A 20,999-nucleotide genomic window follows, 5' to 3' on the forward strand; every position below is an offset into this window, starting at 1 on the left:
GAATTCCATAGCATGGCAGTCCCATCAGATTACAAGGCAGTCCTGATGGGATGCAATTATATATAAATGCTACTGGAAGTTGTGTGGGGTCCTGAATATAAGCTTGCCTGAAGAGGTGAGTTTTCAGGGAACGCTTGGAAGTTTGGAGGCTAGAGGAGAAACTTAATGTGCGTGGAAGGGCATTCCATAAGGTGGGTGCTGCCCAACAAAAATCCTGCAAGTGTAATTGGGAGCAAGTAATAAGTGTGGATGAGAGATGCAGATTTTGTGGAGAGCGGAGAGGTCGGGTGGGGATATATTTTTAGATAAAGAGATATGTTGGTGTAGTCAGAGTAATGGCTTTGTATGCAAGCAGAAGTATTTTATAATGAATGCGGTAATATACAGGCAACCAATGGAGGGACTGACAGAGCAGATCAGCAGACGATGAACGTCTACCCAGGAAGATCAGCCTCGCAGCTGCATTCAGAATAGATTGTAGTGGTGAGAGTCTTTTCTTAGGAAGACCGGTAAGGAGACTATTGCAATAATCAATGCGTGATACAATGAGTGCAAGGATTAGAGTTTTTGCTGTGTCTTTTGTAAGGTAAGGACAAATTTTGGATATTTTTTTTAAATACATGATTTAGAGACAGGTTGAATGTGAGGAATGAAGGACAGGTTAGAGTCTAGGATGACCCCTAGGCAGCGAGCTTGTGGAGTAGGATTAATTGTTGTGTTCTCAACAGTGATAGAGATATCAGGTTGGTAACTACTCTTAAACTCAAAAGACAAGAGCAACAAAAGAGACCATAGTGTAATAGTTTCATACAATTTCCAAATGATTCTAGATAAGGTAGCAAACTCGCAAACTCGCAAACTCACAAAAGTGGGTCAAAAATGTGCATATCACCAGTCTTTAAGTCACATCTGAATTAGGTTCTCCTTCTCCTCAGGTTTTTGCCTATAGGACTATAAGACGCATCCAGAAGACACGTGAGAGACCGGTACAGAGGGAATAGAAGCAGCTGCCAGCACAAACCCACATCCTGCAGACAGGATTCCTAGCTCACACAATACATGTACATACAGCAGAAGTGGAAACAAGTAACAGTAGTTGCTAAATTCTAGTGGGCCGCTTAGCCCACTAGAATTTAGCAACTACTGTTACTTGTTTCCACTTCTGCTGTATGTACATGTATTGTGTGAGCTAGGAATCCTGTCTGCAGGATGTGGGTTTGTGCTGGCAGCTGCTTCTATTCCCTCTGTACCGGTCTCTCACGTGTCTTCTGGATGCGTCTTATAGTCCTATAGGCAAAAACCTGAGGAGAAGGAGAACCTAATTCAGATGTGACTTAAAGACTGGTGATATGCACATTTTTGACCCACTTTTGTGAGCTTGCTACCTTATCTAGAATCATTTGGAAATTGTATGAAACTATTACACTATGGTCTCTTTTGTTGCTCTTGTCTTTTGAGTTTTAGACTAATTATCCATCCGCCTGGACTTATACATTATCCATTTTGTGTAAGTCCCCTTTTCATCTCGCCAGTGGGTGTTTTCACTACAAATTGTTTTTTCTGTATATGCTCAAAAGCTTTTTTGGTGGAAGCTTTTCTTGGTGTCACCCTGGGCAGAGTTGTATGTTTGCGCTGTGGAGGTCAGATATATATTTTTCTACTATGGTAACTACTCTTGGCTGGTTGGAATATAATTAATTCTGTTTTGGAAATGTTGAGTTTGAGGTGGCGAGAAGACAAAGATAAAATGGCAGAGAGACATTCATTGACACGAAGCAATACTGATGGTGACAATTCCGGGGAGGATAGATAGATTTCAGTATCATTAACATACAGATGATACTGAAATCCAAAAGAGTTGATTAGTTTCCCAAGTGAGGAGGTATAGAGTGAGAAAAGCAGAGGACCTAAGACTGAGCTTTGTGGTACTCCAACGGACAGAGGTAGTGAGGATGAGGTAGAATCAGAGAAGCGATCAGATTAGTTATGTGTATATCATTGAAAAATGTATTTTTTCAGACCCAGCATTTTCCAAAACATTTATATTTTCGCTATATTGATGACCTTTTCATTCTTTGAGCTGGACTAGAAAATATCAACTTAACTTTTTAAATTTACATAAAAATCGCATCATATTCACTTATATTATTAAAGAGGATTGAGTGAATTTATTGGATGTGTCTACTGGCATCTGTGGCTTATGATTGCCCTTTACACCAGTGGTAGCCAACTCCAATCCTCGAGAGCTACCAACAGTTCACAATTTCCAGACAACCTAGCTGCTGCACAGGTCTCATTACTCGCGAACACATTTTAAAATATCCACAGGTGGAGCGAATTACTTCACTTGTGATTCTGTGAGATCTGGAAAACATTAACTGTTGGTAGCGCTCGACGACTCGAGTTGGCTACCCCAGCTTTACATCAAGCCACTGACAGTAATAATGTACTCATTCATAGTAGCTGTGATCCTGTGAAATAAAGAGGGTATTTCATTTCCCCATTTTTTTGTGGGTTAAGATATATTTCTATATATCCAGCGGTGAGCAGTATAATCTCTTTTGACCTGATGGTCAAAAATGTGAGGTTATTCCTTACATAGTTTGTTGAAACAAAGAGAAAGAGCCCTTCAAATAATTAAGGAGACTTTTTGAATCTAAAAAATACCAGATAAATTATTTCACAGATCCCTAAAGTTACAGTTACAAAAATACAAACTACTTATCACAAATTATTACATGTGATCCTGATCTCAAATATCTTGCGGTGTTTCCCCGATAAAACATCATAGGGCTTATTTTCGGGGTAGGTTATTTAATATTGACAGTAATTTCAATAATGCACGCCAGCGCCATTCACAGAAAATGAGGGGAGGATGCGCTGCAGCTGTGATTGGATGTCACTAACAGCGGCATCAGTTTCATACCTGTTAAGGTGTGTGTGTGGAGGGGGGGGGGGGGGGGGGTAGCATTGTGGTGCACCACATGGACCAGGCAAAAGGATTTAGCTTATTTTCGGGGTATTTTGGACCATTCTGCAGAAGTAATGGTAGGTCTTATTGAGGACATGGTAAAAATATAAAAATAATTCAATTATGCCATGTTATACAAGTGGGAAATCCTTTGTGACAATATTAAAAATGAATGTCATTGAGAAAACTATCTCCCAACCTGCTCTGTCTTGGGGTTCTAGAAAACCTGGGCACTTTAAATGCCCCAACTGTACATTCTGCAATTATATGGTTAGTGGGGATCCCTTTAGCTTAAGCAGCCCATACACGCTGCTTTGTGGGCGTGCTGTACTAGCACGGATCACATTGCATTGCATGTGCATCAGTTGTGCATGCAATGCAATGTGATGAAACCGAAGTACAAAAAGTATGTGCAAGCACATACTTTTTGTACTTCGGTTTCATCACTTTGCATGCACAACGGATGCACATGCAATGCAATCCGTGCTAGTACAGCACGGAAAGCAAGCCCACAAAGCAGCGTGTATGGGCTGCTTAAGTTCCTTATATAGCTCATTACTTTTCCTTCTAGCAAGAATTATGTTAGAAAGACTGACAGAATGTACAAAGAGCGGATGTCTCTTTATCGGAGTGCAATTAGAAAGGCTTTGCTAAAGAAACATGGTCAGCCGGTAGCTAGGCACTTCTTGGCGGCCAAGCATAGTTTGGGGTCTTTATGCTACTGAATTATTATTGATCATGTCCCTGACTTGCAATGAAGGGGAAACATCACATTTTACTTCAACTGGAGTCTCGCTGCATTTTCAAACTTTTTTGTGCATTTAACATTGTGTAAAAAACATTTTATCTAGGTTTGTATTTTGTAACAGGTTTCTTGCTAGTGTGTGCTCTGCTACAAAAATCCACCATTGACCGATTCCAGGCTTGTGCAAAAACAAATACCTTTTATTCAGGTTGCTCAAACATAAAGTGACAAATAAGCAATCAGGGAGGTTAGGCCCTGCCTCACTCTCTTTCACTTAATCAGGATCCGCTCAGGTCCCAGCATCCTGGATCCCACTGTCCATAGCAGACCTATCACCTGGACACTAACTGCTATCAGGAGCTCTGACTAATGGGAGAGACTCTGCTTTAAACCCAGCAGCCAGGTGCTGGCTGATTGAAGCAGCTTCATGGGCTAAGAATCCCATAACACCTGGTCTGGGGCCAATGGGAACCCAGTCCATCTACACTTTCCACCTATGCCTGGGACCCTGTGAGTAGCTTCCACCAGCCACTCTATTAGTGGCACAGGCCACTATTGATTCCCTAGGTTTGTTTCCAGGTGGCAATGTACCTCTCCTGCCACAATATATATTTTCTTTATTTTGTATTTAGATTAGCAATGTGCCACCTGGAACTACTGTACTTACCCTTTAGAGCAGAATGGTAGAGACTGTTTTACTTGGTTTTATACAATTATAACCATTCAACAGTATTCCACAATTTGGAATTTTTGATTGCAGAATACTGTATACTTTGTACCTTCTTTAATCTTCCCGTTACTTTGTGTATAGTTTCTATGGTGATGGGTTTAGCACTTGTTTTTGACGTCAGTTAGCCACATTTCACAGGCCTCTGGCATTTTTTTTTTTTCATATAGGCCCTGATTCTGGTTCACTTGCCAAAGCTAAGTCTCTCTCTAATGGACAAAATTATGGGCACTGCAGGTGGGGCAAATGTAAAATGTGCAGAGTGTTGCATTTGGGTGGGGTTTGTGCGTCAAACTGATATCTATATTGGGTACTTATGTATTATGTGGGCTCCCATGTTAAATGCACCCCATTTTTTCATACCCTTACTATCCAACTACGCATGGAGTTAATTTTATATAGTGTGGCGAGCGCAGCAAGCCACCGTGCCCGAAGCGTGGCGAGCCCCGCGAGGGGACGTGGTCTCATAAGAAAAATGGGAGCCCAGATATTACATAAGTACCCTATATTGTAGTGTAAAAATAAAGCAACCAGTATTTACCCTGCACAGAAAATAAATAACTCACCCAAATCTATCTTCCTCTGCACAGGTTACATCTGCCCCCCTGCAGTGCACATGGTTTTGTCCATTAGAGATCGAGAATTTGCTTTTGCAAGTGAACCTAAATCACGCCCATAGTGTACGTTTTTTGTAGTTTTTTGATAGCCTGACGAAAGAATGATGTGAGTGTATATTATACATATATATTTTTTAATTTGTATTTCTTGACGTTGTGTTTGCATTTCTTATGTTCTATACCTTCTTTATTAACTTAAAGAAATACTTGGTCATTGATTTACAACAGCCTACTTTATCATTTCTATTTTCCTTCTTAGCTGACTAATACGACGCATAAAAATAAAAACCACAAAGCGCAAGCAAAGTATAAAAGTCTTTATTTGCCAAAATCCCGCACCAGCCATTCGATCCTTGATACTGGCATATAAGATAATGTAACGTGTACATATATAAGCACTTTGGTGTTACTACTATGAGTCGATTCCATTGTGGTGATGAAAGTATCATTCTAACATTTAGTTAGTAATTGTCATTTGTATGCAAATAAATCAGGAATTTTTATATCCTTCCTTTACGTGCACAGGAAAACTAGAATTTAAGTAACATTAGGAATAACCACTAACAATGTTAAATTCAATGTTAGAAATTGCTTACAGAATATGGTTCATGGTGTACTAAAATAAATGTATAGCCATCATAAATTATAACAAAGAAAAAAACATTTCTAAATTCTCATCCATGAGCACCAGTTTCTTCCATTTCCAGCCTGTGGAGGAAAAAACAGAAAAGTATATTAATATTTCAACAAAATACATTTGACTAATAAAAGTTTTATAACAGGTTTCCTAAAATTAACTGAAAATAGAAAACCTCCTTTAATATAAGACTGCTTGAAACCGGCAGTTCTCAAAACGGCCGTACAAATGTGAAAGGTAGGTTTTGTAACCATTAACCGTGTAATCAGTAACCATAGAAAAAAACTGCAGACCATAATTTAATGCTTGCCGTTTGTTCCTATCCCTTTGCAATTTACAATAATAATGTAAGCTAAGATCATTTGTTTACAGCTGTTCTACCTGATTACACCCAATGTGACCTCAAACATACCGGTGCTCTGATTTGAATAGGAAAACTTTTGTTAATAGCGAAGTACAATCAATTTAGATACACAATATAGTTTATGTTATAATTTGAGCGGAGACCATGTTTAGTGTTGTCATTATGCCAATTACATTCAATAATGGCAAATGTGGTTGCACTAGAGCAGGCTTTCCCAACCTCAGTCCTAAAAGGTACACTAACAGTCCAACTAATAGGGATATCCACGTTTGAGCACATGTGGCTTATTTATTTTGATGTAACCATCTGTGCTGAAGTCTGGATATCACTATAACCTGCACTGTTCGCGTGATTGGAAGATAGAGGTTGGCAATGCCTGCTGTAGAGGCCAGACAATTGCTAACAAGGGCTGTTCACCAAACCACTGTGAGATTAAAAAGAAAGAGCAGTGCTGAAGGGGTGGGGTGATAGAGCTCAATAAGTGGGCTGGAGAGATACTATGTTAAAACTGTGGTTCCTAATAAGACTAGAAAGATAAAACACATACTCCAGAGAATGCCCCTGATGGAAGTCGCTAGATACTGCTCTGCTTCCACATAGGATCCCATCCCCTGCATTTGCCCCATAGATCTGGCCAGAAGCAAGAAGATTTTGGCTTCGTATGTCCAGCTCCTTAACTGCCGACAGTAAATGTCCATAAACACTGTGTTGGAGTTGGGCACCTTTCCATAGCAGGATGCAATGGGAAAGCCATCCACTCCGTTGCTCATCTGCTAGTAATACCAGCAGATGAGCAGCCGGGCAAGCGATGATGCGGGTGTGCACATCAGTGCTGCTTCCCAGTACACACTGGGCGGCTTTGGAGATGAAACCAGCTCCACAGACAAAACTGAGCTGCTTTTAGCTCAAAGTCGCCCAGTGTGTATGGGCCTTTTAGGGTCAGGGAAAAACTTCCAAGTTAATCCAAAAGGATCCATTAAGGGGAGTCACTGCACATATTACATATGGGCCTCATACATCACTAAACCTTTCCTTCATGAACGTCTGATAAGCAGTGTCTAAAAGCGCCAACTTGTCCACCAGCTTTCAGTGCTTTTGTCTATGTTGACTTTGTCATAGCTGGGTCAGTAATTAACCCACATGCTTCCAGACAGATATCCTCAAGACATAACCTGATGAGAGGTAAGTGAGGGTTGTAGTTGAGAACCACTGATATACAGCAGACCGGGCTTTGGATGAAACAGGCTGGTCTAAGGTCTAAATTGATGAGTTATGTGGAGGTAACAAAATCAATAGAATCTTTTACACTTATTGACTCTTTGAACAGCAGATTAACATGTTCATAAGGTCAAATGGTTGCTCATTAAATTACATGTAACAACAGCATTAAATATAATGAAAAAACAAAACAAGGTAAAGTGCAACATGGGCAAATACACAAAAGTATTAGGAGAATTTAAAGGTGAAGTGTGTAGTGGTTAAGTTAATTTTTTTTTTTTTTTTTAAAGGGTGTGGGCGGGTGTGTCGGGTAAAGGGCCTCTGTGGGCTAGTCAATGCCAGATGAACACTCAACTGCCATTCCTATAAGAGCAATAATGGGGACACTTTCTGGTGCGGATTCTGAATAGGCCATTGATAGATTGGGTCTAATTCCTGAGCTATACAGATGAGACACAAGAAGCAACACTATCAACTGACAGTGGCCGATCACTTATATAAGGTGGGGAAGTATTCTAGAAGAAATGTGTAGTGGACACCTAGAATATTCACATGTCTCACCTTCTGGAATGTTCTGGTAAATTCCTATATACATGAAATATGGCTAAGTTACCTATTAATTGATCGTATCCATTATCTAAAGATAGAAGAAAGAGGACGTTTTGTTAAATGCACTAGGATAGATTGCAAACTTGTAAACAGGGCTCTCCTACCACCCAGTTTGTTCTATCACTGATCCAATTGTAAAGGGCAATGGAATTTATTATACTATATAAGAAATTGTAAATAAATAAAATAAATGAGGGGAGGAGAACGACCTAGTGACAAAGCAAGAATCCACAAAAGAGAAAGAGCAAAAAAGGAAAGGAAAAGGCTGAGGGGGAGACAGATAACAGAGCGTTTGACCCAAAACTTTCCAACAGGACTGTATCTGAGTATATATCCATGACAAGTTCATTGCTAAAAATGTCAAGTTTGTCTAATTGTTTTCATTTTAGAACTTTTTCATCTTTCTTTTTGGTTTAGCAATTCACGCTGTTAGTGTTAATAATAGCATTTGCCGATAGATAAGAACACGATCTGTAGTTTGGGTGAAAACAGCTAACTGTCAGGATCTTTAGAGCTCAGAACACTGAATCTTAATTTGAGTTTGTATATCAGAAAATGTAAATAAGACCTGGCAAAATTTAGGGTGTGTCTAAAACACAGGATGCCAAGAGTGAGCTACAAGTGGAAAATTTCAGGATGCCCTCTAGGAATCAATTGTTGGTTATGCAAAAAAGAAATCTTAAATCATCTCTGGGATATTAGGAGTTGCCCTTAGTGCAGACCCCTGTGGAGAAGATGGAATCGTTGAACGTTTGAGGAGAACCATTCCAAAGGGTGGCAGCCAAAGAATAGTTGATCATTGTTGGAAGAAGGGACAAGGGGGCTGACTACATGTGACGCCAGACACCGGCCCGACTGCGTTCCCATGTGACTTTCATAAAATGCTGGGCCTTCCCATGGGTTAGCCCTGTTCCCGTAGCCATCTGTTCCTCTCTCCCTGCAACGAAAGGCCAGGCACTTGTGTAACTCGCTGAAGCCGTTCGTTGCCGGGGTCTGCACATACGCAAATATACACTTGCGCAAGCACAGACACCCCCCCCCCGTTCCGAATGGTGTTGAATCATCCCCTAAATCCGCAATCTGCAGGGTTTTATAAATTCAGATAAAGTGCTAAATGTGTTACCAATATCAGTGCCGTAAAGGAATAGGTATATTATTAGCCATTCATTGCAAAGGGTCCGTTTCCTTTTGGTACATAATGTTTTACAGCATTGATTATTACAAAGCCTGGGGTCACACTCAATGCATTTTGAGAGAATACCATGGTAGTATCAGGTGCAATAACCTGGTAAAGCAAAGTAAAGTTTTCAACAGGTTTGAATAACTTTCATGGTTTAGGTCTAGCTTTCTTACCGGAAAATAACGAGGCCTCCTGATATTTCCATCTGTGAACACTTTTGGTCCAGTTACAGAAAAGCAGCAGTGTTTCTCATGCTACCCACCATCTAGGTCAACGAGGATGCCCTGAAAATAGAAAAAGAAAACTTAAGAAATGCTGACGTTGGATGCACAGATTAAACTCGCAAACCATAATATGCCAGTTACAGAAGTTCGGGCAATAACTCTTAATGATGTTGGAGCATAGTGGAGTTAATATAATATAAATTTGTGCCCCGTGTCTTCGTGAGATTAAACTAACAATGTTTGCACATTTATACTAACAATATATTTAACTAACCTTGAAAATAGTGTAACTTTCACTTAGTAGGCCTCTCTACTTAATATAAATTATGTTTAAATAAATATTCTAAACAGATTACCACATCTGTACACAGATCTCAAATAATTTTATTTTATTTTTTTAAACTTACATGCGTATACTCAACCATCTCACCACAGACTAATATTGCTGGATCATACAGCCCACCAATACCCTTTTTTACCCCAACATTCAATTAGGTACTTGTTTAGTTTCACGGCGGCCGATATATCGGATGCGATATCGGCTGATCCGATGCGATTTTTTACCTGTTCATAACCCCACTATCCACTACGCATGGAGTCGATTTTATATAGTGTGGAGAGCGCAGCAAGCCACTGAGCCCGAAGCGAGCCCCGTGAGGGGATGCGGATTACTGAGCTCGCCACACTATATAAAATCAACTCCATGCGTAGTGGAGAGTGGGGTTATGAACAGGTAAAAAAAAAATCGCATTGGATCAGCCGATATTGCATTCGATATATAGGCCGCCGTGAAACTAAACAAGTACCTTCAATTTTGTATCCAATATCCTTATGTATCAAAATCCTATTTCCAGCCACAGTGTACTGTAAGCTTGCGAGCAGGGCCCTCATCTCGAAGGGGGAGATTCAATTGTTTTTGCACCCAATCTCATCACATCATTTTAGATGGTGTGATATGCAATTTTGTTGGCAGGAGTAACTGGACGCTCGCTGCTTTTCACACATCACCCCAAAAAACCACCAGGATTTCAAAGCAAATTTATTTGACCCTTTCCTAGTTTTAAGAGAGTATACAATTATCATTGGATAATGGATTAACCCTCAGGCTATCCTATTGTCCTGCAAAAGCTGGTGCGAACCATGGTATACCAGGGATTTGGTTTCTCCTGCCTCAGGCAGGCAAAACCTAATCCCAGATAAGCGCCGGCTTTTTGGGGGCATGAGTGCGAAAACACACACACATTTGACTGAACCTGTGTCTTTCACAAGAAAACACATTTATTTTGCGCGACCTAATAATATTGCCCCAACCAAAAAAAATAAAAAAATCTGAAATATTGGGAAAAGGAAAAAAAAATTTAAAAAATTTGCACTCAATGATTTTTTGACGATAACGGGATACCCCATTTGCAGACATCTAGTACTGTAGATAAAGTTTCAAATCTATAATTTATTTCAACAGTTGAGAATCAATTGGTGTAACTTAGAAACACAAATAGTACTGACTATTTGGTTAACACTTTCTGTGAACAGGTTACAAAACACGTCTCAGGAATAATGTTCCACAAATATGGATTTGAAGTCAAGAAGATAGTTATTGGTTAATCTTGATATATTTTCTTTGATCTATAGATCAGTAACTACTGTAGCTACAGCTAAATACACAAGGAAAAAAAAGCCAATAGTTTAGAGGTTTCATAAAACTACTCCTGTTGGAGGATGAAGCGAAGCCTTTTCATCAGAACAATTAAGCAACGCTACATCCATTTGCAATTTTTTAAAAGTATATAAAAAACAAAGCACAAATGCCACAATCACATCTCCCAATTTGTTCATCAATACCTGGACAGTTGTGGCATTAATCTAAATGGCATTCTAGAGTTTCAAGTGCACACATTGATTAATAAGCACCTCAAAAGGCTAATGGTACCCCTCATCTCTATTGAGGGAAACTCAAGAATGGTGCGAGTCAGGAGCCACTAGATGACCCCCAGCAGAGCAATTCAAGGAGCTGCTATATTTAGCAGTGCACATCTTCCTATGCACATAATACACTAAAGTTGTGCCACCAATTTGACAGGCTGGTAACGAGTACAGTTGATACTTTGCACGGAAAATTAATTGAAAAATGTGATTTCTTCTAAACGCTGGTGTGTGTCAGGTAAGCAGAATCAGAATAGAAAAGTATAATGCGGATAGATAAACACACTCTGGAAATACGGATGTTTAGAGCTACTAGATTAGAAGGCAAGCGGCTCAAAGATGAGACCTGCATATACCAATGAGGATGTTCCTACATTGACTGAGGCCAGAGCCAGTCTTTGTCCAGCAAGAACCATGAGAAAATGTCCGGACAAAAGTGAGAGTATCTGGAGAAATATTTTATTATTTCATCAAAAAGAAAAGTATGGGTGCAATACGTATGTAGAACATACCCATAACCATTTTTATCAATGAATCATCTGCCTGGGGACAGCCAATCATCTGGTCTGTCGGGTTATATGGAGTCCCCAAATAGTCACCTCTACCTAGTTTTTTCAGTAATTGGCTTGGACTATTTCAAAGATATGACAGATTACATTTATGTTTATTTCAGCTGTTACCTGTATATTGCCTGTGAGACTGATGGCCAAAGGTGGAGAGGGGGAGAAAGACAATGGGTGTTATTCAATGCCACCGGCGAGGGGGTTTATTTGGCGAGGATGGCTTGCTTTTGATTGCTGAAAACAACCCGTCCTTGCCGTTTATAACCCGTTCACCGGCCGCTCGCCGTATTCTATGTTCCGGGGAAGCCCACTGCATATAGTGGCGAGCCTCGCCATTTTGACGCCCGCACTCACTGTTTCCACCTTGCTTAAAAGAACCAGCGAGGTGGAAACACGCGAGTGAAGTAGGGGTCAGTTGAATAGTGACCCGCAAGCCAAGATGGCTAGCTATCGGCACTGCTCGCCATCATAGCTCACCATTTTGCATTGAATATACCCCATAGTATCAGTGCGTAGGGTAAACAGACGAAACAACCAGTATATATCTCAATGCCTGTAAAGCTGTAAAACGTGTGCATTTTAACTGTAAAAAAAAAAAACCACTGGACCATAAGCAACCAGATCAAAGTATGATCCACTCAAAAGATGGAATACTGGGTCTGTACATTACCTGCATTGCTGTGCATGTGATATTACCTGACCAGGAAGTGAAGGAAGAGCTGGTCTAGTGCACAGTGTGGATCAGTCATTTGGCAGCACAACATCCCAAACAGCTGTGTGCAACCTCACCTACAGATTTAAGTAAAATAAACCTGCATATCCCTATCATCCCTCATTCACTGTCTTTGCGTTAAATTTTCACTCAATTCTGCTCACATTGATGGGTAGATTTATTAAGCTCGGTGAAGTGATAAAGTGTCTGTTTTTTTTTTTTTATCATCGGCCAATCAGCTCCTACCTGTCCTTTTTCAAACCAAGCCTGTAACTTCACAGTTAGGAGCTGATTGACCAGTGATAAAAAACAGACACTTTAACACTTCACCGAGCTTAATAAATGTACCCCCTCGGTCTCCTCATGAAAATATTTATAAACTCATTATGAGAAAGGATCTTTTATAATTTTGTAGCCAGAACATAGATCACAGAATTGCTGCGAGATGGTTTAACGATTTTTAAATTTTTTAACCATTAGATGCATCCTGGATCTAACATGTTAGATCTGTATTACTAGTTTCTGAAAATTGCCACTTTCCCTCATCTCCAGCTGTGCTCCCGTGATCAGAGACTACAATTATTACACAGCCAAGCAGCAAATGCAGCGGGTCCGGTATGATATGCTGGCGGTCAGAATCTCGGCGGTCGAAATACCAACGCCAGTTGAGAAACAGGAAATGGCAATGACTAATTAATTCCCAGCACAAGCTTGCTTCAGCAAGCTGCAGTGCAATTGCACAATTTTAAACTATAGATAAGCAAGGACTTTTAGGAACAATGGTTTAATAGGGCTGGAAAACTCAACCTTAAGTTAACTCACCTCTCCTGAAGTAATCTCTCTCTCTCTCATCAGGAGGTTAAAGGTGGTGTCAGACCAAAAATACAGCCATGATATATTTGCTATGAAATATCCTCACTTTAAATCAGGAACTTAAGCTGCCCATACACTAGCCGATTTTGGTCCGATTTCGGCCAGATCAGTCGGATTTGGATCTGCGTCGGGTGGTCAGACCTGCTGTACGTCCGATCACCCGACTTGGGATCTAGTCTGTAGTAGGGGCGGCGGGGTGGGCGGCAAGTGCAGGGTCCGGGGCGGCTCTGCAGAAACACTGCGCTGGTCAGCGGCGGCAGTGTTTTGAAAACAATTCAAACGATAGGCCTGCCGCTGATTGGCTGAGGGAGAGAGCGCTCCCAGCCAATCATCAACGAGGTCGCTGATTGGTTGAGAGCGCATCCTCTCTCAGCGGCCAGCCTATAGTTTGAATTGTTTTCAAAACACTGCCGCCGCTGACCGCACGGTCTCCGCAGTGACCATCCAGCCGGACACTGTGGAGACTCCTGCCCACCCTGGATACCATCCAGCTCGGACTCCAGACCCCCTGCAGCTCCCCGGGAATTTACATGGGATAAATTGCATGTAATTTATCCCATGTGAAAAATGACACATCAAGTGCCAAATCGTAGTGAGCTCTCCCGGGGAGCTGCCGGAAGAGCTCAGAGGACATTAGGTCCGACTTGTCTTTCAGACAAGTCGGCCTAATGTATGGGGGCCCTTAGGAAGCACCTCTGATTAAACCCTTTTGTATTAGAACTGGCACTATAGAGAATACTAGAATGATATCACTCTTCTGTTAAGTTTGGTTTACTAAACCTCTCTGCAAGCTATTGTTTTGCTGACAGCTCAGCCTCCAAGTTACGGACATAAATCCACGCATAATCCAAAAACTTGTTATGCAAAATATGTAAACAAAAACAGGTGACACCAATATCAAAAAGTCTAATGTCTGCTTAGACAGTACAATGACAATTATTGAACAAGATTGTAATAATAGAGGACAAGTATTTTGCACTTGCTTGACTTTGATGAAGAATTACTTTTTGTATCTAAGCATGTAGAAAAAAAAAAAAAAGTCAGTCATTTTAATGGTATGGCTCAAACACAGGCACAGTTGCTGGATTCTCAAAAATATAGATGGATTGTTCTTTATAATGTATTCTAATAACAGCAGTACCATTAACCATAAAGTACTGGTATTTACTATATATTTAGTCAATTTAAGTAAATGGAGCAAGAGAACACCTAGAACAGCCTAAACGCTGAAGGCTCTTGTGGTTCAACAAGTCTGTCTAAAACAGTAAGACATAATGGGGAGTATACCCATTTGTTGGTGTTCAGGGGTGTACTTCTCAAAAGCAATGGAGGAGATTGCCATCAGGCTCCAAGTCCTAAAGGGGCAACTGCATGTACAGCAGCACCTACGTGGTTCAAAGCAGGATTCAAGTGTGTATGCTGCTCGTCCAATGGAGAGATGCAGCACAAAGCTGTTGCTGCATACCAGAGTTAATCCACTGTACACCAGGAGCCCTGCTAACACCTGCAATAGGGATCAGGATGGCTCCTGCCTGGTATCACTCAGCCTGTGCTGCATCAAGCAGTGGTGCCACTGCAGCTGGACTGTCAGATGGGACCCGCCGGTGAATGCCGAAACACACCATATTTGTTTTCCCGGCACTTGTTTCCTAGCACGGCGCCCGTCGGGTCCCATCGGATACCATAACTTAGGGTATGCGATGGGACCCGATCGACCAGATTTTAGGGCTTTAAAGAAGTTTCCCATAAATTAAAAAATTGGTCGCATCGCATGCCATTATAATGGCATGTGACGCGACGCACCAGATTTTACATTGTACCCAAAGTTAAATGGTCCCTCAGACCCGATTTTTAATTGTATACCCACCCTGATGGTTTAATATTATGTCAAATGCCCCCATTGTTAACGCAAAGCCACGATAAACGTAAACACGAAGCGTGGCGAGTGCAGCGGTACGCGTCATCTGACCTTTTCATACCCCCACTATCCACGTGGAGTTGATTTTATATAGTGTGGCGAACACAGCGAGCCACCGAGCCCGAAGCCACGCTTCGGGCTCAGTGGCTCACTGCGCTCGCCACACTATATAAAATCAACTCCACGCCAACGTGGATAGTGGGGGTATGAAAAAGTCGGAGGACGCATACCGCTGCGCTCGCCATGCTTTGGGTTGGAGTTGACATAGTAATTACCCCTCAGGTTGGGTATACAATTAAAAATCGGGTCTGGGGGGCCATTTAACATTGTAATCAGCCATCAGGGTGGCTGTACAATTAAAAATCGGGTCAAATCTGTCGCGTCGCATGCGATGCGACTGATTTTTCCGACCCGATGTCATACAATTTACATCAGTGGCGCCGTGCTAGGAAACAAGTACCGTTTTCCCTTTTTCTTCTTTAAAGGGGAGGGCGCCAAACTCAAACTTCCCTCTGGGTGACTAGATTTTGAAATGCTGCCACTCTATCCACTTCTAGTCATCCCTCACCCATAATTATGTGGACACGTTATAATTTTTAGTAGAGTTATTTTCCTTATTTTATGTCCTTAAGTTTTCGCATTAAAAACAAAGTAAAAAAAACTAAACAAAAAAATCTCAGAATTGTTGTGTTTGGCAGATTAAAAATATATTTGGCCAATTCTTTAGAATTAATAAACTCATTAGTTATGTTAAAATGCTGAATGCACATTAATTACTCTCAAATCAAAAACACATTCTTAAGGTGCGTATATGACAACTTAACGATATCATGCAAATCTAGTGTGTATGCACACACACGATGCATGCTCCCGCAGGGCAATGACGACCGCCCTTTCCCCCTGTTGTCTGTGCACGGAGTCAAATCCTCAGGAACCAGACCATCTTCGGGGCGGTGTCTGGATGGCGTCACTGAACTACATCGTTCAGTGCGTATGCACAATATTGTTTGCTTAGGAGTTTGAAGTTGCATAGCGTATAGTGTGTACACAACTTTACCATAAGAATATCAGCACAAGTATGCAATTAAAATAAAAAAATAACAAAACTAAAAACAAATCCCACACTATTAGGAAAAACAAATCTGAAGTATTTCACAAGTTGCCTTAAAATAAAGTGACCATACGTTCACTATTTTTACCCATCTAAAGAACCCCACCTCTTACATTTTTTTTTTTAATGTATGATCACAGGGAAGAAAGTCAATCTTTGGAAATAAAAACCACCCCACAAACACCTTCAGAACAAAATGTACATAATGTTTGCAGAGTGACAGGTTTATAATGTGCCTGCAATTTAAAGAACAAATGAAAATACCGTAAATATTCAGAATTAGGTGCTTGCCTACATGTAGACTTTCCAGCATACCCTTCGATTGGTATTGTATCAGAAATACATCAAATAAAATGTAAAAAACCACACAAAGCCCTGAAAAATCAAAATAAACAAATTCATTGTGAAAGCTTTCATATAAGAAAAGGTCATTACCTTACTTACGCAAGCCCTCCTAAGTTTCTTTCATACACACGGCTGCCATGGTTTATGGCAGTTGTTTTGGAACACTGCAAATTCCTGTGAACTTCGACACAAAAAGTATCTCACAGGGGGATAAGCTAAAACAAAATTTATCAGAATGAGAAATATATATATATATTTTTTTTTTTTAACAGATAGCATACCAAGAACTTGTTACACATATAATATGACAATTATACTAGACATTTTTCACTCTAATTCTTGAGAACTACAATATTTTCATCATGTTAGGAACAGTAAGAAACTTCCTGGTCATTTGAATGTTGTGAAAAACACACTTGGTAATTGCTACATTACACGACCATGTTATATTGACATCTCAGAGAGAAGTCCTTGAATTTTGGAGGTCCAACAGTAGATATAAAGCTTGCATATAATATACACAACCCAAAAGGAGTGAACAACATGAAAACATCTTACTAGAATTTATTTCTTTAGCTACGAATTGACGTTGCAAGCATACGGTCAGATGTATGAGAAACACAGGTTTAATCTGGGATACAGTTCTCTTTATCTACTCGAAAACTTTAAGCATTTAATGCTTTCGCACTGCAAAAACGGCCTGGACCCGGTATTTTTAAACGTATCTAAAAACGGGTCAGACAGCTAAAACCTCTTTCACACTTCATATCTTTAAACTGTATTTCAATGCAGTTTTTGTCCTTAAACGGTATTTCAATGCAGTTTTTGTCCTTAAACGGTATTTCAATTAAAAGTGCGGTCTGAAAGGGGCATAAGACCGCAGTTTTAAAATGAATCCATTTTTTTTTCAGCACCCGTAGGCCAAATGTTTCTTAAAAATCGATGAAACTATATTAAATTATTCTTATATGTCAACCCTAGGTTCAGTTATGTGCTTAGGAACAAGATTTGCTTCCATTTGTCACATTTTAGGATTGGAAGCCACAAGCACTGGTTTTGCCTATTACAATGATCGTATGTGCTTTAAAGCACATACGTTCCCTCGTGCGACCGTAATGACTGCCAATGGATGAGACGTGCAGAACGTCTCATCTGGGGGCAGACTTAACCAGCGGGAGTACGTATCGTGCGATTGTGTGCGAGCGATGTGCACACAATCCATTGCACGACCCGTCGAGATTAGACGGTTGGGTCCAATCTTGTTTTGGTGGATGGGAGCCTTTAGTCTATTTAATTAATGAAATGGTAGTCGATAGACAGTGCTGGTTTATAGCTTAAGCATGGTAAGGACACACACCCCCGTGTGTAGGAGACGACTGTCACCGGGAGTGCGCTCCGCAATTATCCCTGAGGTGTTGCTAATCAGAGCAGAATGCTCCTACAACCACCGGCTTCCCCTGGTAGAGTCTCATTTTTTATCAGCGACCAAAATGGGATATTGAGCAATATATTGTGCAGCATGTAGAGCTTAAGAAGCAAATCGGAGGAAAAAGAAAAAGGTGAGGGAAAAGGTACACCGCATGTTAATCCCACGAGGTGCAAATTGAATAAGTATATGAGAAAGCATCTCTAAATGGTGTTAATGGCAATATCGAAATATAAATGAAATGTGTAGACCATCATTCATAAAGCAGACTTTGAATGTAAGACTTTTTGGAAACTAACCTACTGTACTTTCAAAAGAATGGATTCAATGCAAGCATCTATTGAGGTGTGCTATGTGCAGAAGAGTAATTATGGTTAGCTAGTTTCTGAGCACACCTCATTGTGGAGCAAGCAAACAAAAAGTAACACACAAACAGATTATACCAAAGTTTCTTAGGTACGATTTACACCTGTCAAAAATGGCTGTTGCATATTCAATTATCTCACAGGCACAAAAATATAAAGCCCTTTCAGAAGAACATTTATTTCTTGGAAGAGCCACTAAAAATCTAAAGAGAATGGATTCAAATAAATAAAATACAATACCTATTTAATAATATTTTAGGCGCAAATATAACAAAAAACTTATTGGGATAACATTTTAGGAGAATTCCAAAATATACCTCAATTTAAAAAGTTACCAAAATATTGTGGTAATGTTCCTTGTCGACAGAACTTGCACTAATCAGTTATTTTACTTTCATATTCCATATATGAAATTTTAGAGAGTTAAGATCTAATATCAAAAGCGATGAACTTATTCCAATATAATAATCCTATCTACAGTATTTTGCAAACTTCCTACTTTATAGAGACAAATAATATAATTATTGAGTTATGTAATATCGAATTTGTGGAAATGGCACTGGCCAACAAAGTCTATGCGATTGTGCAGAAAAATAAATCCTGTGGTTGGAATCTCTGTTGGACTTCGGTTGGAAGTTCAGCAGCTGCCAAGAACCAAGTTGTATGCTGATACAAATGAGAAATAAAAGATTCAAGAAGAATACCAAGTTAATAGATATTTTATAATTTGCTGTAAGAAAAAAAGAATAGTTTAAAAACTACCCCACCTGGAAAGTGAATAATTCCAGCTATAACTTGCTTCCCTATGAACGGCTTAGGGATAGTAGAGCATTTACAGAACTTACCTGAGTTTAAGTCTAAAATAATTTATTTTGTTTTCCTTAAACCAAATTAATCATCCATAAAGAATGAATGGCTTTCACAGCTATGTAAATATTTTCTCTTGTAAACAGGGGTCCTGGAAAGTAAAATGCATGTCAATATTTAATCCACTATATACAGAGCGCACAAACACACACTTGAGAAGCAAGCACTAAAAAAAAAATAGCCAGTCTCCCTCATCTTTAAATTTCGTTTTTTTTTTTTTAAATCAGATTAGCATGTTCTACAATTATGAATGAGACTTTTTTCGCAACGGTACAAAAAGCACCCAAGACTATCAATAAGTTGGTATATCTGAAAAAGAACGCTGCCTTTGCAAAATTACTAAAGTATCTTTCTGTATTTACATCAGGATTTTTTTCTGAATTGAGCGACTTAAAAATATATGAATAAAAATATTGAAGCCATGTTAAAGTTTTTAGAAACGGCAACTAAATATGAGAAATCTGAGAGTGTATATACTATAGTGGGGGATATTTAATGTTGCCAGTCCACAGAAGTACAACAAAATTGCAGAAGTTTCCGCACTAAATAGATAGAATTTGCAATTCCTGAATCCTATTTTTTTCCACGGAAAAAGCAGCTAATTGGAAAATTTAGCGGCCATTTCCGTGAACGCAGATTTGACTTTCGACTTTGCAGCCTGCCAATTCCGTTTCATGGGCGTAAATGGCTGGGATTGTATATTCAAATACCAATATTTCCAAGGATCGGAAATATTAGGAAACATTGAATACCCCCTTAGTAGAATAGACTCTATTATCAGCTTAAATTTTTGATCAAAAGTAAAATACAAAATGGCAGTATTGTCCTTCAAGCAGGTTTTATAGAAGCCTCTCCAACTCCATTGCTTAAACAACGATTAGTCAGATTTAACATACCCGTTTAACTAAATTTGTAAGGGTTAAGTAATTGTAGTTAAGGGTCAAAACAGAAAATTCAGATGCCGTCTGCTCTGGCTGAATGACTACACCTGACCTTGTATCCATATTTACCATCTTTCGAAATCAACAGGTGTTGACTGGGTTTGGCTGAACTTATAGATCCAAAAATTATGCAATTTAACGGGAATTAGGTTTAAACTGAAGAAAACAGACAGGTATATGGCTTTTTATAATTTGATTACTTACAGAAAGCCTATGATGGCAACTTAATTCAGTGCAATCTATTTCAAAATGGCAGAGTCCAACATCATTGCTAGGTTGCCTGATACCTTAGTGAGGTGCGATGGACAACTTTCAATGTACATGGCTAATATACAGTATATGCCCACCAGCATATAGCTTTGAAATTAGCCCTATAGATATAGGAATAACACGCCAATATATCCCCTCTGAAATTATTTGTTTTTATAATTCAGTAATGTCACTTTCTCAAAGATATTTTAGGAATAGCAACTGTGAAAAGTTATTTTAAAATAAAACAGAAAAAAAAAAAATGTAAATAAACTGAGCAGCAAGCAAAAGTCAACAAGGAAGTCTGGGCATGTTAATCACTGGAAACATTGAAGGGGCACGGAAAAAAATAAAAAAAAATTATTCACACGTAGTATTTAAAACAAAATCAATACTAGTTATAGATCTTTGCAT

At 39.6% G+C, this 20,999-nt stretch overlaps 1 protein-coding gene across 2 annotated transcripts in view; it reads right to left on the minus strand.

Annotated features, from left to right (window-relative positions):
* Positions 1 to 5,362: 5,362 nt before the first annotated feature.
* PSPC1 (paraspeckle component 1) overlaps positions 5,363 to 20,999 on the minus strand; it is a 71,019-nt gene continuing 55,382 nt past the window's right edge. For both annotated transcript variants that reach the window (XM_083169929.1, XM_083169931.1), the window contains 2 exons: positions 9,242 to 9,352; positions 5,363 to 5,768 (listed from right to left, as the gene is read on the minus strand). In XM_083169929.1, coding sequence (XP_083026055.1) covers positions 9,323 to 9,352 — 30 coding nt within the window. In that variant the 3' untranslated portion in view covers positions 5,363 to 5,768; positions 9,242 to 9,322. The remainder of the gene's footprint in view (positions 5,769 to 9,241; positions 9,353 to 20,999) is intronic.

The sequence above is a fragment of the Crinia signifera genome, chromosome 2 (assembly GCF_055691185.1).
Source record: "Crinia signifera chromosome 2, ASM5569118v1, whole genome shotgun sequence".
In the NCBI taxonomy this organism is placed as follows: Eukaryota; Metazoa; Chordata; class Amphibia; order Anura; family Myobatrachidae; genus Crinia; species Crinia signifera.